Genomic DNA, 20,304 nt, shown 5'->3' with positions numbered 1-20,304 from the left:
TTTGGTTATACGGTCATTATTTATTGATTTTGATGCATTTTTTGCATTTTTAAAGAAACATTTGCATTTTTTACATTTTTCTTTTATATTATTTTGACAAAACAAAATATTTGAAAAAACTAACGTACTTTATAAACTGATTCTTCAATTATTTTTCTAAAAATATTGATTTCTTTTTTTGTTATTATTTTGTATTACTAACATTATTTCTTGTTTTCATTTTAAATTAAATGTAAGCCTTGTAGTCTGTAAAAAAAAAAAAAAACATATTTCATATATAAAAATATTAGCATTGTTTAAATTCAGATGAATAAAATAATAAATTGAATAATTGATAGTTTATTATTAAAAAACGTAATTTTTGAAAGTGTTATGTTTTTTTTTTTTGTAATTTTTAGAGTAACTTTTAAGTCATTTTTGGATATTTATAATCATTTTAATACTTTTATTAAGTGCATTTTGTAAAGATTTTTAGGTCATAAAGTTTCGGGCCCTAGTTTTTACTAACAGTAATTGTAATAGATAACGTATGTTAGTTCTAAAGTGATACCATTTTCAATATGCTATGTCCATGTAGTTATACAATGAGTTTATATTAGAAGTATAAATATTTTTTGTAAATTGTAAATGATTATTGAAAAATAAATTAAAATAGTTAAATTATTAACTATTACAAAATAAATTAAATAATATTATGCAGATAATATTATTATGATTGTTTAAAATTAAATATTAAATATTTATGAATTATTATTTTTTCTAATAAGTTCTTCATAGTTATATTATATTTTATTTTACAACAACAATTATATAATCAATTAAAAAAAAAAAAAAAAACAATATATATTTACATGGGCTATTTCAAATAATAAATTGTATGTACAAATACGCATAAAAATATTTTTCATTTTTTATAATTTTATATTTAAATTATAGTATAAAATACATAGTAATTTTTGAAATTAACTTCTTTCTGTACAAATTTATATCTATTGATTTCCAAAAATTAAAGTGAAAAAACAAACATGAACGATTACATTTACGACTTAGTGTGTATTTCTTACTTCATTTTCCAAGGTGCGCAGATTTTTAGACCAGATTTTTTTAAAGGGAACAATTTATTACATTTCCAGTCAGAAACGGGTATACGGTATGTAACTTATTAACTGTAATAATTTAGGTCAATTGGAAAATAGCTTTAATTGCTCAACTTTTTTTTTATATACGAACGGAAAAAAAAATGTATATATATGCGAGTATTCTTTGTAAATTTGACGGTGAATATTTGACAAACTCAGAACACTGATGATAAAGTCTGAACTTGTAAATTAAAAATTAATATTATTATTATTGTTAGACTTTTAAGAAAGAAAACTAAATTTTATGCATAATCACATAAATAATTAAAAAAGTTTTAAACTTTGTTATAAAAAAACATCGGTTCATCTACATGGTACATATTTAAATATTTTACCAGTTGGATAATTAAAATTTGTACTTAATTATTTTTACAATTTTTAAAAGTGTTCATTCCTTGAGCGGAGTTTTTTTTTTAATGCACACAAACACACAAAACATATAAATTGTAGTAATACCACTTAAAAAAAAAATAAATATAATTTCATATAATATATTATAATTTGTAGTCCATACATGAGTGCAATACAGCACATTAAAATTACATTGAATATGAGTATAAATATTAATTTTTTTTAAAGATTGAAAAAAGCAATGTACATTTTAATTTTTACAAACGTACTCACATCATGTTTGTAATTATTTTTTAATGTTTTTAAAATTAGAGATTTTGACGTTTTGGTAACCGGTTCTCACTAAGTTTTTCTGTCGGTGCGATTTCTTGTATAGTTTATCAACAATTTAAACGTTAACGACATATTAGATAATCAACCAAATCAACCGTGTTCAATACATTATCTGCAATGGACAATTCACTTACGTGCATTTATATTTTTTATAGCATAATTGTATATTCTTTATTTTACGTTCCCCTACAAGCACTATGGCTTAATAGATTATGGTAGGTTTTTTTTTTTTAACCACACGAGTTTTAACTTTTACGACGATGTTTCAGGGAACTCTCAGTTCATAAATATTTTTACGGTTAAGTAGATTGTTATTCATAAGATTCATCTCGACATCAAATATTCTATTATTATTAAAACCGTCCACAAACCGGCCATAACACGCAAAACGTAGTCGTACTAGGTATCTGGTTTGAATAACAATCCGCTGTTTTTTTTTTTTTTATTTTCAAAAACGCATCTCCATACAACTACTATTAACACTTTTCACAAAAAAAGAGGCATAGTTCAACGGGTTACAATAGTTTACGATTGAATATTTAGCAACCGTATTAAATTTAATAATCAACATACGGTAACCTTTACTTTTAAATAATTCCATAAAAAAAAAAAATCAAATTTGTTATATTATGTCAATATTTTTTTTTCATATTTTTATTAAATAGTACCTAATTATATAACGTAAATATATGCCCATTATTTAAATTTATAACTTTTTGATACAAAAAAGTATAGATGAAGACGGTTCTAAAAAATACACTGACTACATCAACGTTGAACACCAAATAATGTGCAGTTTATTTTGTATTTAATAATACATAAAATCACTTTGAATTTTAATACCTAAGATTTGAAAACAAAGTACAAGGTTTCTCATAATTTCATTTGATAATAAAATAAAAAGAAAAGCTTAGCATAAATCATAGTAAAATTTGTACAACTGTTTGAAGATCAAATATCGATGAAACCGTATAATTTTAAGAAAAATAATAATTTTTCATGAATAATTTTGGTTACTTTATTTTATTGTAAAAAATATTTACTTTATATAATCATCAACAATTTTAATTAATACATAAATTGTCATTTTCTGTATACCTCAAGATTTTCAAGAACTTAGAATTTAGACTATATTTAGTCTATTATTAAGCATGCGAAATTTTCAAGCTAGTATTATAATAAATTTTGTTTTTTAATGCTTTCTTAATAAACATTTTTATGTTTGATTAAAGGATTGAAATTAAATATAAAATTAGTTTAATACGAGTTTTTTTTATGTAAGTTTAAAAATATGGTAAATACACAAGCAAAAATTTATATTCAAATGTTTTAAGTTAAAATGTTGACAACACTTGTTGAAAACATAAAAATTAAATACATTACTCCTCATAAAATGTTCTTACAGAAACTTAAAAATATTTAAAATAATTGTTTAAAGTGTTTAAACACATTTCAAGTTTAAATTTTGACAAAATGGAATACTTGTTCAAACAAATTATAATGATTTTATTTATTTTAATGTAATTAAAAAGAAAAAAAAAAACATATTATTCATAGAGTCTTGAAAGTCGAAACTTTTTGCAATTATATGTATATTATTATTTACTATTAGTTTAGTTTAAATTTTCTGTGAAAATCTCGTACTTTATCTGTGTAGTAATATTTAAGAGGTTTATTTTACAATATCCTGACTCTCATAGCTTCTTACAATATAAGTACTTGTCTATTTTAACGGAAGTGGTTGCCCACACAAGTTGAAACATTCGTAATAAAGAGCATTTGTGTGCGTTTCTTGAGTATTGACCTAAATGTTAGTTTTGGTCATTTTACAGTAGGTAGTAGGAGCAGTAAAAATTTTAACTGCCCATAAAAATAAAACTGTCCAGTGCACATTCAGAGGTGAGGGGTTACTAAAACCACACAGAGACTCTCCTCACCCCGCATCAAAGTTTTTATCACTTTCAGCACGACCGAAATATTAATCTGAGACCTGTGAACTTTTATTATATTTCTCTCATTCTCCACCTTTTGCATTAATAAAATTCGTGCTTCGGGACATTTTCAATGGATTACTAATTGATGGTTTTTATCGTATCTTAACACTTTATTATTAATTTTTGTTTCCGAAATGACATTCGACCCGACAACGAGGAAACAACTCGACAAGGACAAATCTTGTACTCTAAGCATAAAATAATCGAAAGTAAAATGTTTTTAAAATTCATAGTAGGTATACCGCGTAAGACTCAAGGCATTGGAAATAATATAATACTTATACTATAACCTCGTTTTAATTTTTCGCTGTATTTTATTTTATTATTTTTTATTGAAATAATAACATCGATACCTTCACAAACGCAACGTCAAAATCTATTTAGTAGTGCTTAAATAGGGTAAGCTTTAATGTGCTGTATATTTTTGTTATTCATTTAATTCAGGTGCTTTCATTTATTGTGCAATTAATATTAATTAGTTGAAAGAAAAACAGCAATCATACAACTATTATTCATAAATACAAAATGAATTTATCTTTCATATAGGCATATTATAGCTTTATTGAGTACAGTTGTACTTTTTTTTTAGATGTAGATGATTAATTAATATTTAAAAAATTACATTCATTAGATATCTTTTTAATATTTTCTTTACTTCGAATGAAATTATGTAATGTAATATATCAGATACATTACTATAACATGACTGAACATTTTAAACCATAATATAGCTACTACTGAAATTGAATTTATAAAACAAATAAAAATAAAATATTTGAATACTCATTTAAGGTAACACTATTTCAAAGAATAATTATAAAATGTTTACATCGTCTATCAGTTTTGAATCGTAGTATATAAAAATAACCCTAAATACCAATATTTTAATATAGATTTAGAATGTATATCAATAACTTATAGTAATAATATATTGTATACTCGTATAATGAATAGATCAGAAATTATTATTGTTCAATGCGTTATGATTTTAATAATTATTATGTGTCCCTCATAAATGTCAAATAATATTTAAATATTAAATTGCATTTTGTATTCAATAGTAACATAGTACATGGAGTATAAATCTATTTCGCTACAAATTATAATTTTTCATATTATTCAATAGTTTGTGCGGATACAACATAGAAATATAATAATATCTATAAACAATATAATATAATTATATATACGAATGCTGTATAATAGTATATTCAAATATACAAAATTATTTTTATGATCTATCTCTATTCAAGACATAAAAGATTATGAGTTGTTTTAAATTCAAAATCTTATGTCAATGTTACCTAACAAAACAAACAATATTCATACGTCACAGGAGTCCATAATATAAGTTATAAATAACTGGCATTTTAGCAACCATAGAAAACAAAGAATACAATATCACTTTTTTTTTTTTCATAATATTATAATATATTATAATATAATACGCGTGATCACATTCAATGTAAATACATAATATAATAATAATATAATATAACATTATATCATAGTAATATAATATAATTCATATAATATTTTTGTATAACGATTTTTACAACATTATTAAAACAGAAAACAGTTAAAAAAAAAAAAAAAAAACTGTTATTTTATTTTATTTTATGTTTTACTAGCTTAGCTTAGATAGGTAACAATTTTTGAAATGGTATTATTATTATTATTATTATTACTTTTTTTAATATAAAATATTATAACTTAACTATCTTTTAGTTAGACAATCTTATTGACATAATAAACGCTATGTACACTTATAATATAAACACATAAGGATACAAAATCAATGTGGACAACGAATAGTTTAAACGGTATAATAATAACATATCATATAATATAATAATAATCATATCGTTAATTTAACAACAAGCCCAGAGCACACAGTGTTTGTTATAACATTATTATACGGACACAGTGGCCTTAACGGACAACTGCAGCTATATTATAATAATATAGCATCTGTATAATAGATATCGATTCTCATACAGAGGCTTATTTTAGTAGAGTTATTTTACGATTTATAGAAAAAAACGAAGAAGAAATTATCATTATTTTTCGTTTTTATAAACTTACAGTTATTGAATAATATATAATATATTTAGTAATAGAATTATATGTTACATTGTAATATTAAAAAACAAAAAAAAAAAAATACGAAGCACATTTTTCTAATGCCTAAATGGATAATGTTTAAATTGTACATACTATTATATTATAATAATATTTGTATTCTACACATAATTAATCGCGATTTCGCGTCATATACATACCCAAAATGGTATTAAATAAATCAGTAAATAGGTTAATGATTATATCGTTCAGTACCTATATTAAAGTCGCCTAAAAATAGTGTGCAAGTCTATCAAATGGGATATAAATATATTATAATACATTATTTATAATATTATTAAACTCTGATGGATAAAATCGATTGATTTTTAATTATTCTGATAAAAAAAAAAAAAAAAAAAAAAAAACCATTGACAATTATTCACAAACAGACTATAACGACTCGTTAAGTACGAAACTCTAGTGTACATACGTTGTTCTATAAAATTACGGTAGATAATAACATATTTTACAAAATTAGTTACATTATTTTTAACGCGCAACGGAGGAGACCGACGATCGATGGAGTTCGAGTCACGTCATAATATATATTATGTAGACACGTTGGTAAAAGTGAAACGGCGCGGAAGAATATCTTGGAAAAATTCTCGTCTCGGAAGGTTTACGTCGAGGAGTGTTTTGGAGTTTAATCATTGTTGCGGCTTGTCGCGGAACTCATAATGCGGACGTCGCGTCGTCGTGAGCGTATTATGTAGAAGAGCGGTAAAACTAATATTTTTATAATTTCGGTGGATTATGATAGGTAGGTATTTAACGCCGCCAGAAGTTTGAACGGCGACAGCGTGTAATAAAAGTTAAACGTACGCCTCACTTGACACGATGCGGTGTGTGTGTGTGTGTGTGTGTGCGTGGTTGAAGGTGTGGGTGTGTGTGTGGTACGGATTATTTTATATTTATTCTTAACGGTTCGGTAGGGGAAGGGGAGTTTCCACAATCATTGAACCGTTGAATTTCCACGTTTGACGGAGTTCACCTTGTCACCCGCCACGGACAAGGTGAAAACAGGTTCGTCCATGTCCCCCTTCGTCGTAAATCGTAATATTATACACACACACTCATATACATATTGTACACGTAATAGCGCTTTTGTCGCAATGCGGCTGGCGTAAGTCGTCGTTAAAATAACAACATTACATTTTATTTTTTTTCGTTTTCTGTCTTCTCACTCGATAAATCCGTCGTCAAACGCAGTGGGTTATACATAATTTTTTTTAAATTCCTACTACTCTTGATGGGGGAGAGGGAGAGGATTATATTTTTTGTCCATATCATATCGATAACGTAAAATAAAAAAAAAAAAAACACATACACATACACACACAACCAACCACAACCACGCACGCACTCGAAACGCATTTGTTTTCGCCCATCACAACCCGTATACGTGTGTGTGGGTACAGGAGATCGCCGCCAAAGGGTGGTTCGCGTCCGCAAGTCCACGCGTGTGTGCAGAGCTGATTTATACAAAACATAATATTAACAAAAATAGATCAGGACCGAAACGGATCCAATGGATCGAAGTGGAGGTGAAGACGACACTCGGACCTTTCGGCGCGGCGGAGCTACGATCACATCGTGTTACGTTTGCGTTCCTGTTGACGTCGCTGGCTTACACGTGCAATAGCATGCACGCGAAAAATATCAAACAGTACATGTGAGTGGTCCTTTGATGCGCTTGGCCGCCGTGTTGCATCGCCGCCGGGTACTCTCCTGCGAACAGCATTTTTACAATAACGCGGGTAAATAAGAATATTTTTTAGGCGCCGATAAATGATCCACGATTTTATACTCATAATATTGATGTTATACACACTTATCGCTACAATTTGACAAAACATTATTGTCACGTTGTAAAATTGTAAACCGTTATCGAAAAAAAAATGTTCAAATCATATTCTCGTTTAATTTTTGATCTCTGTCCTGTTTGTATATCATCAGAAATCGATAGGCCACATATCGAACCTGCGGTGAGTCTAGTGCCCATTATTTCAACAACTATTCTGTTATAGCGCTAACCGCACAGCTGATAACCATAAATGCAATTATATCGTAAGTCGTAAACACCATTTCGGTCGATCCTTTTTACTCATTTCATTTTCGGTTTTTTTTTTTTATTCTTATTATTCAATCTAAAGCTTTTGTAAATATTTTTCGTGGTTATTATCTACTTTACAGTTTTTGTTATTGATTCCAACCCCATAAACTGTGGTGCAACGGGCACTATTCTGCTCAGTGGATTACAAATGTAAAATCCTAACTCCCATCCTTACCCAACTTCACTAAGGAATTAATATAATACTCATCACTTATCAAAAGTATTGGAATTTCATTTTGCTGTTCTTAATATTTTTATATTGTTTTAATCTGTTTTTAGTGTATAGAGTCCAAAAAATTACACCATCGTGTAATGGTGGATATACGTAATGCTATTTTAATTTAAAAATGATGTGGTGCTTACGACTCAGAGATAATCCATAGCTATTTACGGAGTATTCTGTTCAATGTGAGGTATTTATTATTTCAGAAAAATCAACATTTTTGAAAATATTTATTGTACACCATTTAAGCCGTTTCAGAACATATTTATTTTGTTATTTAATCGTATGTTCTGTAATCTTTTAAATAATTTTTTTATTAAAAATTAATGAAATGATAACGATAAAAACAATAAAAAAATATTTATTTTTTTTTTTTAAATTTGTTGACTCAAAATAATGCAAGAAAAATATTTTTGAAAATTTTTTGAAACAACATATGTTAAACTTTAAATAGACCATTCAGTAAAATGACCTCGTTCAGATTTAGTGCTAATAAAAAGGTTTCGATAACGACGTTTGAAGTCTCAGAAACTGAAAACCTTATCGCTCACCGTTCAACACGTGTACGTTGATGGACTTTGGTTGTGAGTTGGACGGGTTGCACTGATATCGGCCATTGTCTTCGACCCGGGCTTCTTGTATGAGTAGATGACTTGTGGTGACTGTTCCTTTTTCAGTGACAACATTCACGCCTCCTCTGGGCGAATCGTAACTGATTATCTGAGGACAAAACGATAATATAATTTTATATTCAAACGTAATATTAATTTGAGAGTATAAATTTCTAAAGATACACTCAATTGAGTTTTCAGAGCTAGATGATAACATATAAAATGTGAATATTTTTAATATTCTTAAGTAAGAAATTAAATTTAAATGTAAATATAAATATATATAAAATATATAATTTATAGTATAAATAGTTCTTTTTTTACAGAAATGTGAACGCTATTCACTCATATATGTAACTTGTAAACGTTCTATGTTAAATTTATTTTTATTTTTTTATTGTTTGTTAGTTTTTCATTAGCAGGTTTTACTAAAAACTTTTACCTGCTTAAAGTTGTAACAATATTAAAATGCACCAACATCTTAGGATTAGAATTCCTTGAAAAAGCAATAATTAAATACATGATTTGAACTTTTGAAAATTAAGTTGCGGTTAGACCTATAGTAATAGATACAATTTACTTTTTTTAGAAAAATATTTTAATTTAATTACATATCAAAAACAATAAATACTTAAATAAAATAATAATATAAAAAAAAAAAATAAAAAATTGTATTTTTAGGTTTCAATCAAAAAGCAGAGAATGCACTTTATACGCAATGTTACTATAAAAGTTTTTTATGTAAAAGTTTTTCTGTACATCGTAAATTACTTAAAGAATTTTACAAGAATAGATTTTATTTTTTTTGATTCAAAAAATTCGATTTTACCTTTTAAAACTTTTAACACGGTGTTCTATAGGTTTTACCCTATACTAAACCACAAAACTTTTGTTTTTTAACAGATCTAAGATTCTTACATTTATAATACTTTTTGGAAAGTACAACGGTTCCATACAAATTTAGGATTATCATGAATTGTATTTCAAATGAACGATTGAAGGCATGGGAAATTTTTTTTAGAAATTAAATTAGGTATATAAAATATATTTAACTTACTGAACTTAATGTATCACAACTGTGACTATTAGTTTTTATAATTATTTTTTATTTTTTATCTACTTTAAATACTTAACAGATTAAATTTTTCTCAAAATTTTTAAAACTGCATTTTTGACCTTTTTTATTGATTTTTTTAATATATTCTATGAGCTTTATACATTTTTCTATGTAACATATATGTTAGAAAGTATTCTTTAATATTTAATAAAATCGCAAATAAACTTAAAAATATATGGTATGGAGATTTCATAAATATATAATTATTTCCTTCAATTTGTATAGCAAGAAGTTATTATATTAAATTTACTTTATTAAATATTAAGCGAATATAGAATTGCTGGGCACTTTAAAAATGTTTAAGTTTGTTTTTCTTATATTTTGTTTGTGTTAAAACTGAAAGTTTTTTGGGATGTAGCCAAAATTATTTACAAAGAATAAATTTATATTATAAGCTGTTTTATATCTACTTAAGTAAAAAAGAACATAATATAATAGCAAAATGTACTCCATTTAAAAATAATAGGTACAACAAAAACTTGCAAATTTTTTTTTTCGTGATATTATATTAGGTGAATATCTATTTAAATTAATTTAGTTTGTTAATTATTTAAAGAATATGAATATAATTAATTTTATACATTCTTAAAAAAAACTAAATATTTTAATTATCGTACGTAAAATATAAATCTCAGTTATTTATTTATACTGTCATCATTATAATTACATTTTTCATTTTTAACTGCAAAAGTAAACTAAATATTTTTTTTTAAAGGAATTTTTTATTATCATATTTTTAAATTTCTTACCATTAACGGCCCACACACACTTTCTTAGTACAAACTTAAAAATAAATAAGCCGTAAATCACTGTCTTTTGAAAATAACGTATAATATTTTTTCTAAACATCGTAATATTTATTTTGAATATTTTTAGATGTTTACTATTTTGTATTATCGTATTATAAATTGATTTTTAAACATTTGGTATGATTTGTGAGCTTTCAAAATATACCGAATCATTAAATATTCATAGTATGTAACCATATTGTTAACAATGTGAACTCTTCAAAAATAATATGATCTTTGCATATATTTATATTATTTAAACATACTTGAGATTTTGAGTTATATATTATAGTTTATGAATAAATAATATTCCTTGAGACGTTGCGAATTAGCCTTGATTACCCCTCATCCGAATTACATACAAGATAATTACATTGTTTGCATGTGTAAATATAACATATTCATCGCACTAATTCATTTTGTGGTTCGACATTAAATAATCCGTAGCTCGATATCACACCCGAGTAAATAAAGTGATAAATTATAAAGTTTAGAGTTTAGTACTATAACCTAAAAACTATCAATGGTGTCCAAACTGCCACCATTTATTTATGCTTTCAAATTAACCGGTCCGTATGAGTGCGCATAGGTAGAGACATTTTCTATCACTTCTTCGCCTATGCCGTTCTTGTTACTTTAAGCCAGTGCGATAACATGGTCTGAGTCACCAATATATAGAGCCGACTTTGTATACAAAAAAGTTTATAATTATCATGCTACTGAACATCAATAATAAAAACACGGTAGATATCTCAGAGTAGGTTAATACATCTCCGATTAAAGATCACAGTCGAACATATACATATATATATTGCGTAAATAACGGTCTAGATATTTTCAAAACTTACATAAATTGAGTGCCAGGACATTTTAAAGAAAGAAAATTCAATGCCATAAATTATATATAAGTTTGCCAGAAAAAAAGATACATAAATTATACAAACATACGAGAAAAAATGAAGGATTTTCAAAACAATAAAAATATATTTGCTTAGACGTCATACAGAAATTATTGCACATTTACGCACATTTTTACCAGTTGCTTAACTCAACATTTTTTAATAATGCATTTAATTCGGCTGACATTGAATTGATAGTCCCAAATATTGAATTGAGTCCCGCAAATATGTTTGAGTTATCGGAGTTGAGTCCGATCAATATTGTTAGGTTATTCGAGTTGAGTCCCTTTCTTTAATTGTAATAATAAAAATAAAGAGTCTATTAATTTAAAAATATTAAAAATAATAATAAATAAATTTAATTTTTACCTCAAGAATATTTTTTAATCGACAGTTATAAAAAATTACTAAAAAAAATTGAAAATTTGTCATACTTATAAATATTTCTAAAAGAGTTGACATTTGTTGGAAATTGTATTATAATGTAGGTATTAAAAATAATAATTTGGAAATTTCAAGTATATACTTATCTTATTATTTTTAGAAATACAACAAAATATTAAAAATTGTTTGAGGAGAAATAAGTATTTTACGGGTGAATATTTAAATATATACTCCATTTTTCACTCGTAATAATTTGATGATTAAGTAAGTATTAATTAATTGTAAGTCACTGGCTATATAGGTACTCATGACATTTTATCTAACGGACTCAATTCAAAGATATTAAGATAATAAGCTGGACCCAATTCAAACACATAAAAGTTGCATGCACTCAATTCAGTATCACCGTTTTTTTCATCACGAAATAGCGTAAAGAGCGAAACAAAATATATTTTTAACCACAGCAGTGTTGATACAATACTATATTTATTATTGTCAGTCCTAAATTTACAACAAAAAAAAAAGAAAAAATTACGGTAAGTAAAATAATTATTTTGCGATTTACACAGGCAAGAGACATATCTCGGACGCGATTGACGTTAAAATTAAAAGTGAGACACAAATTGTTGCGGACCCGGACCATCTTTGCTCACGGCGGCGTCGCCGTTCCTCCCGGCATTTCGTCACGGGGTCTCTCTTAGCAGGGACTGGAACCGTGTCGAAAAGAACCAGTATTGGAGCCGAAACCTTTTGAATATTGAAAACTGGAATCTCACAAGAACTCTTATTTAAATTTTTTTTTAAAAAACCGTAACTTTACGGTTTTTCAAACATGCTTTATTTGAAAAAAAATATTTTACAACCTCGAACCACCAAAACGGAAATAAAATAAAATCAGTAGTAACTATTAAAGAAAAAAACGAGGCAATAGCTGTATACAGCTAATTAATTAAGTCTTTGCATAACACACGTGGCACACGTCACCGCGTATATTTTAACACATTTGTCACTAAGCAATAACCAATAAAATATAATAAAAATCAACTGTAACATAATAGCGTATATCGTATGTTTATGTTTTATGTATTCGTGTTCAACCTCGTCATCAAAACTATATCGATCGCGTAAAAACGTGTACCGCCACGTAATCTCAGGTGCAATTCATTTGTTACTTGTCCCACCGCCGTAACTATTATTATCGTTATGAGCTATTATAACAAAAATCTCAGATTTCATCATGTGATGACTTGCTGTCCGTGAGCATCGATATTACGTCGTTCATTTCCGAGATACTGTCTCGTAATTCCGAAACCTCGAACCCGCGGTTAGTGCTATTTAAAAGCGTTTAATGTTTAATTGTCATTCATTATGATGTTCATATCGTTCGGTACGTTAAATTTCAAAAATATTACTTTTTCCTATCGAGGGTTCTGGCAAGATTTGTAGCTTACTTCTCCGTACATTTAATATTGACTTTGCGCGGTGAATAAGAATTGTGCGTATTTCAAAACACGTCTTGAAAATGTATGCGAATGATGTGCTAATTATTCACGAAAAATAAATTTCAAAACAAAGTTTAGTTTTTGTCAATTGCTCTCAGTTAATACGTCAATGTAAAATATTACCATAAATGTAACCCATGACTTACGTTTATCGTATCCCTACTTCCGTGTTGGTTCCTAGATTAAAATCAGTACAATGTAGCCGTTGTATAAATGCTAATTATTATTCTCACACTGAAATAGAATTAACATAACATCACTTACCTATTCAATTATGATAGTAGAATATAAAAATACTTTTACGTTCCAACAAAATTGGATGCTTTGCCATGGTAATCGATTCACTCTTTTGGTATCCTACTTGTTTTTTAAACGTTAATAATATTTTTAGATTGATATATTATTATTTTATTATTTTTCTTATCATAATTATTTGACTAGACAGTTTGTTTTTCATTAAATTTAAAATGCCTTATCGAGTTCTAAGTAGTTTAAGTAGTGGTTTTTAGGATTTTTTTTTTTTTTATTTAACTATATATTTTTTTAGATTATACATTAATATTATTGTAAATAATATAATATTGCTCAGCAGACTATGATTAATTGTTGAGCAAATTTAATTTTGTTTTACATTTATTATTTTATATACGATTTTTAAAACTCAAATATTGTATTTCTTGAAGCATTTTTTATTTTAACTTGTAAACCTTATAAATTAAAATTTAAAAAAAATATGGTTTAAACATGTTAATTTGATTAAAGTAATATGGAAAATATTTAATTTTTCAATAATTAGTCTAAAATACTTTAAAATAGTTTTTTAACTTTATTTCCAATGTAGGTACCTTTTTATCTATCAATTTTGAGAGTTAGTTAATTTAATTTTTCAATGGAAATAGTATTTAATGTATCTCTACTTACAATAGCTTTAAACTTTTTGTTTTCATTCAAAATAGTTAATCAGTTATTTGTTGTATTCCGTTAGCTTCGAACTATCAAGAAAAACAATTTGACAAATAGCCAATACTAAGCTTATGAACTTGATGGTTGTGCAATTCATAGCTCGCGGTTGAGAAAGTTTGTAAGCACTAACCGTACAGCAAACCATCAAAACTTTTGTAATATTCTCTAAAGATTTGAAAACTTGGTTAGTACACATTTTTATACTCAGTTTGAGAACAGATATATTGTACATGTATAAAACAGCCTAAGTATATTTATTGAATTTATAATAATGCATTTTAAAATATGTAAAACATTGCTTGTTTGTTCTGTGATTTATTTCATTTGAAAATATACAATAATTATTAGGTATAATTGTTATTATTATTATCATTAAATATACATTTTTATTTGGACGAATAATATAATAATTGGATTTAATTGATACGTGAGAGAAATGTTATTAAATTAATATTTCCAGTCATTTTTTAATCGGTAAAACCAAATTAAAAATTAAGTTAAAATGGGAATTTTTACACTGAACCAATTTTTGACAAAGTTAATTTTTTATTTTGTTATAAAGTAAATAATTATATACACCTACATTTATTTTATCCAAAATTTAAATTATCATTTCGTATACAGGACACAATATATAAAACCTGTATAAGTTATTCTTTTAACTGCACATAAATATTCAAAAAACATATTAAGTAATATTATTATTTTATCCATCAGGTAAAATTTATTTTGATATACATTTGAAGTTCAATTTTGGATAAAATTACACATTTAATCAATGCATAAAGATGTTAAACTTTTTATTTTTATTTAAAAATATTATTCGTGGGTACTTGTACCTATGTATGTTATTAATTTTATTTTATGCAGTAACATTTTTAAAATAAATAGACTAATTTATTTTTACCTTGAACCTATTCACTCACTCTTACGGTAAGGGCTGATGATTGGTATGACTCAAAAGTTAAAAATAATAATTTAATATAGTAAAAATTATATTTATATTATTATTATAATAATTAATTATTAATAATTTTAAATAAACGTAATATTTTCTGCAAAACCTAAATCAACCTATCGTGATATTAATAATAAAAAAAAATTTAATTAATTAATTAATAGCAATATCACAAAACATAATTTCATAAAATGCACTTACACTCTACAGTGATATAGACTACATAACAGATTTTCTCTGATCAGAATCGTTTTTCGTATACATTGATGTCATTGAACTTAAATTTAATACATCCATTAAAGTGATCCACTCGACACGTATTATACAGTAGACCGGTACCCAATTGGCAATTTTTCACCTTTGTTTAACATTATTTGTAGATACGATAAAAAACAAAGTGGGAAAAGTAGAAAACCCACGGTCGACGGTCGTTAAGTAGAATTTCCTCCAAACTTCTTAAAAAGATTCCTTTTCCTTTCTGCTTCTATGACTACAATTGATACAAACGTGTTCACTGAAAGTTTATTGTTTATACAGTGTGTAATGTGTTAATGTATGTGCACAGATACACCCTGTTATTAGTTTAAGACGTTGGAAGTGGAGATAAAACCATACAGAGAGTCTTAACAATGTTCCCAAACTTGTCCCCGACCCGAAAACCCATCAATAAATATTGCTGTAGTACGATATCGTTCAAATACTATATTTCACATAATGGTGGAGGCGGTGAAGCTTACTCTACATTTTGAAACTAAACTTAGTCGATAATATTGAATACAGTGAAAATATATTGTGTGCTTATTACACGTGCATCAGTAACGTATTAAATTTATGGATGTTTTTATAAGTATTGAAGAAAAATATACTGACAAATTTCAGTTACAACTTTATTAGAAGTCAATGTATAATAATAATAGTAATAATAATAAAAAAATGTCATGGAAAGTACCTGCGTCCATATTAAAATAGAATTTATGGCTGTTCGTGCCAAGATTTATATTCAATATTTTAAGTAGATATACCTATATAGCCACCAAAGGGGGATAAAGATAACCCGTATTTCAGCGGTATGCATGATGTATGATATTATAATACCCGTAAAACGATTTGTATCCGTTATACGTGAAATATGGCGAAAAATATTACTATCAAAATTTCGAGAAATCGTAATCATGTTCGATGCAAAAAAAAAAAAAACAGTAATAACACGATGCACTCAGCTGCAGTCTAGCTGACGGCGAAGTACCTATATGCGTATGAAACACGGATACAAGAAGAATAAAAAAATAAAGGAGAAAAAAGAAGGGTAAAAGTAATTTCCCAAAACATAGCGGCATAGTTTATAATGTAGATACACCAATCTACTTTGCTCGTGTTAAGTCATGACCATTACCCGAAAATAATAATGAAAAAATGTTTGGCTATAATAGGGCTGTGATAATAGCTGTGCGGCACTGGACCCGAGTTCGAAGTATGGTTCATACTACGACTGCTGTCGATGACTATTAACCTGGGGTCTGACTAACTGACAAACGCAGAACAAGAGTAAATTGTATCAAACGAAAGGGACGTATTTTTAGTAATAGTATTAGTTCTTTTAAGATATCACCTATAGCTTATATTTATTTAATTTTATATTGAAGTTATTTTATGTACATTTTCTATTTGTATTTTTCTGTTGTTATTTAATATTTTATGATATAAACTATTGTAATTTGTAGTATGTCTCTAATACTCTATAAAGTGTAAGCACCGAATGGTAAACGAATTTAATACACACCGTTATTACAAATGTACAAAATTAAACATGAAATATAATATTATATTTTTAGCAAAAATGCTATTTGATAAAAGCAAGTATTCAATTATTTAAAAGTTATTTGTTTTCATCTAATTAAATGCTGTAATCTCTATTATCTTATCTAGATAAAATGTTAATAAATTATCTGTTATCTAGTGTAAATAATGTTTAAGTTATCATTTGTACAACCTGAAATTATAGTAAAATTATGACGTCTGGTCGTCATTCAGCGTTATTGCTTGCCTATGTGTCTATGTACAATAATAATATTATCATTGTACAGTGTACATTTATACATAAGTTTAAGACCGTTACAATACAAATTATAAGCAAAATTTCGAATAATCTCTGATAAATATGTTTCCCAAAATGAAACAAATAAACATGTTTAATACAACAAAATCATCAGACTTAGTACCATACTTAACGTCATATTATAGTTGAAAAGTATACTATTATTGTTTTCGTTTCATATTTTGTTTTTATGTTGAATTCAGTATAATTTGTATTCATTATGATCGTATGCTATGTGTAGGTAGTATTCATTGTTAAACCAAAAAAAAAAGTAATTTAATTGTTGTGCTTTATCATTTTCACAAATGTTTACTATACGACCTAGAGATTAATATGAAAAACCTTTTCGTAAAAAATAAATAAATAAATAAACAATAAAATAATATCTATTCATTTTTAAAATATTATATTTTATAATTGTGTTTTAGAAAATTGTGTGTATAAAGAATAAATGGAAATTTAGACCACATTACTAACAACTTACAAAGTACTCAAAAACATGACTTATTCTATATTTCTAAGCACGCATATTCACTAATTAAATGTGTTATGAAAGTTAAATTTACTCTATCTAAGTTTAATTAATCCGGAAGTTCATAAAATTATATTAATTTTCACTTTTTTCAAAATAAACTTTATGTCTAGTACAACACTTTTTGATATTCTGACATTGACTGATTTTAACAACCTATAAACACACAATTTATTGTTAGTAGTTATAATTTGAATATTGAAGTAGACATTAAGTTTAAAATCATTCATTTAATCCGAAGACCAAAATACTTCAATGATGTAAACTGATTTGCGATCAGGTATTTTCTGGCATATTAATGGCAGCTTATAAAATACGGTAGGTATTATGTAATAGCGAATAATTTAAATTAAACAAATATAGGTTTTCGCGAAGAAGATTTTCATTTGACACATTATTATTAATTTATGATGAACATACTTATCAGTACACTACGAAATATATACTATATTAATGCATACAGATGTATATATACAAATGTTTACAAACTATATCATTAATTGGTAAAACATTAATGACGTTTTTAACTTACAGCATTATTATGATTCCAAAATATGTAAGACGGCGGTTCCGGGCTATGTAGTACAACACATGTCAGGTTAATAGTACTTCCTCGATCAATGAATATTTCCGGCCCTCCAATAATGTCAGTACGAGGTTCTGAAATATAAAATTCAAATATTTAAAATATGTAAATTCGAATCTAATATTAAATAAATAATTCACTTGTTGTCGTATAACATTTACGTAATATACAAGTTTAGACGAGTATACGAAATAAAAAACTGAATAATCGCTGAGCAAAAATAAATGAAACGTTGTTAGCAAATTGTATTGTTTTCAACAATATCGCATTTATTTAAATTATTCTATTATTATAGTTGCATGATTTGTGAAAGGCTTAATAAAGGTTTGATGGCAGGCCTAAAATTAATTACCTCTTCTATTTATAATTAAAATTTAAATAAACTGTATGCCACATTAAATATACAAATAAAATTAAGTTTAAAACTATTTCATAATAATTAATATCACTTATTTATAAAACAATATGAAGTAATATAAAATTATATTTAAAATGTTCCTAGACTTTTTGTATAAAAGAATATTATTTTTGAACTACATATTATACAAGTACATAAGAAATATATGAAATACAATTACAAAATACATTTATATGATAAATAACACACTAAAAAAATTTATTTAAAACATAAAAAATATAACATAATTTTAATACAACTTTACAATTGGATATTTTTTATGACGTATTTATATTATGTTTCTTATTATGATTTATGTTTGTCATAGATTCTGTAAAATATATATTTACAGTATCCACAAATATTTTTTTAAATTAAATACTTATTTTAATGAAAGGAATAAATAAAATCAGAAAAAGCTATAACATTTTTAAGATGGCACTAAATATTACAATATTAATGATCGTGTATGAATGTATTATTGATCGTTCCTAAAAAATTATTTTATGTTAGTATGATATTATTCAACTATAATATATAAATTAATTATTGTATTTATATTATTGTATTAATAATGATTGTTCTGAGAAAACTAACGTACAAAATTATCCATTTAACTTAGTTAAAAACTACATGGATTTTTTTATCGATACATATTTAGTGAACAGTTTATTACATCTATGCTATATTTACCAACGATAGTTTTTAAAAGTAATAATATTTTGATACAGAATTTACGACTAAAATTTCTCAATTTTAAATGGTTTCTCAATTTCAAATGGTTTCTCAAGAGTACATTAAACGTTTCATGAACTCTTTATGATTACAGTGCTTAAGAAATACTATGTCAATTCTTATTTAAATGCTATGCACGATTAAGCTTAATAAAATAAAATTATATACTATATAGACATTTTAAATTAAATATTATTAAAAATATTATAATTTATTCAAAAGCAACACAGTTATATAAAAATATGTATATATATCATAAAATGTTTGAACCAATCTAAAATATTTGAAAATTCAATGTTCAAGCGATATGTACTTACATATGTAATAAAATGGTATACTTAAAAATATCTTACGTTTTAATATTAAAAAATAAATAAACCGTGAGACTATTCCATGTACGACTCTTTTTATTTGACACATTTAGCGTTCTTTTTTTTTTTATGTCAATAAAATATTTTAT

The 20,304-nt window shown here is 25.8% G+C and overlaps 1 protein-coding gene across 2 annotated transcripts in view; it reads right to left on the bottom strand.

The window, feature by feature from the left end:
* Positions 1 to 5,991: 5,991 nt before the first annotated feature.
* The window catches only part of LOC112600081 (zwei Ig domain protein zig-8-like), a 392,986-nt gene continuing 378,673 nt past the window's right edge, over positions 5,992 to 20,304 (bottom strand). For both annotated transcript variants that reach the window (XM_025347238.1, XM_025347239.1), the window contains exons 5-7: positions 18,659 to 18,786; positions 8,829 to 8,997; positions 5,992 to 7,669 (exon numbers count right to left, since the gene is read on the bottom strand). In XM_025347238.1, coding sequence (XP_025203023.1) covers positions 7,569 to 7,669; positions 8,829 to 8,997; positions 18,659 to 18,786 — 398 coding nt within the window. In that variant the 3' untranslated portion in view covers positions 5,992 to 7,568. The remainder of the gene's footprint in view (positions 7,670 to 8,828; positions 8,998 to 18,658; positions 18,787 to 20,304) is intronic.

The sequence above is a fragment of the Melanaphis sacchari genome, unplaced genomic scaffold (genome assembly GCF_002803265.2).
Source record: "Melanaphis sacchari strain LSU unplaced genomic scaffold, SCAv2.0 Contig60_pilon_pilon, whole genome shotgun sequence".
NCBI classification, from domain to species: Eukaryota; Metazoa; Arthropoda; class Insecta; order Hemiptera; family Aphididae; genus Melanaphis; species Melanaphis sacchari.
The sequence above is the reverse complement of the archived record's forward strand: the minus strand, read 5'-3'. Positions and strand labels throughout refer to the sequence as shown.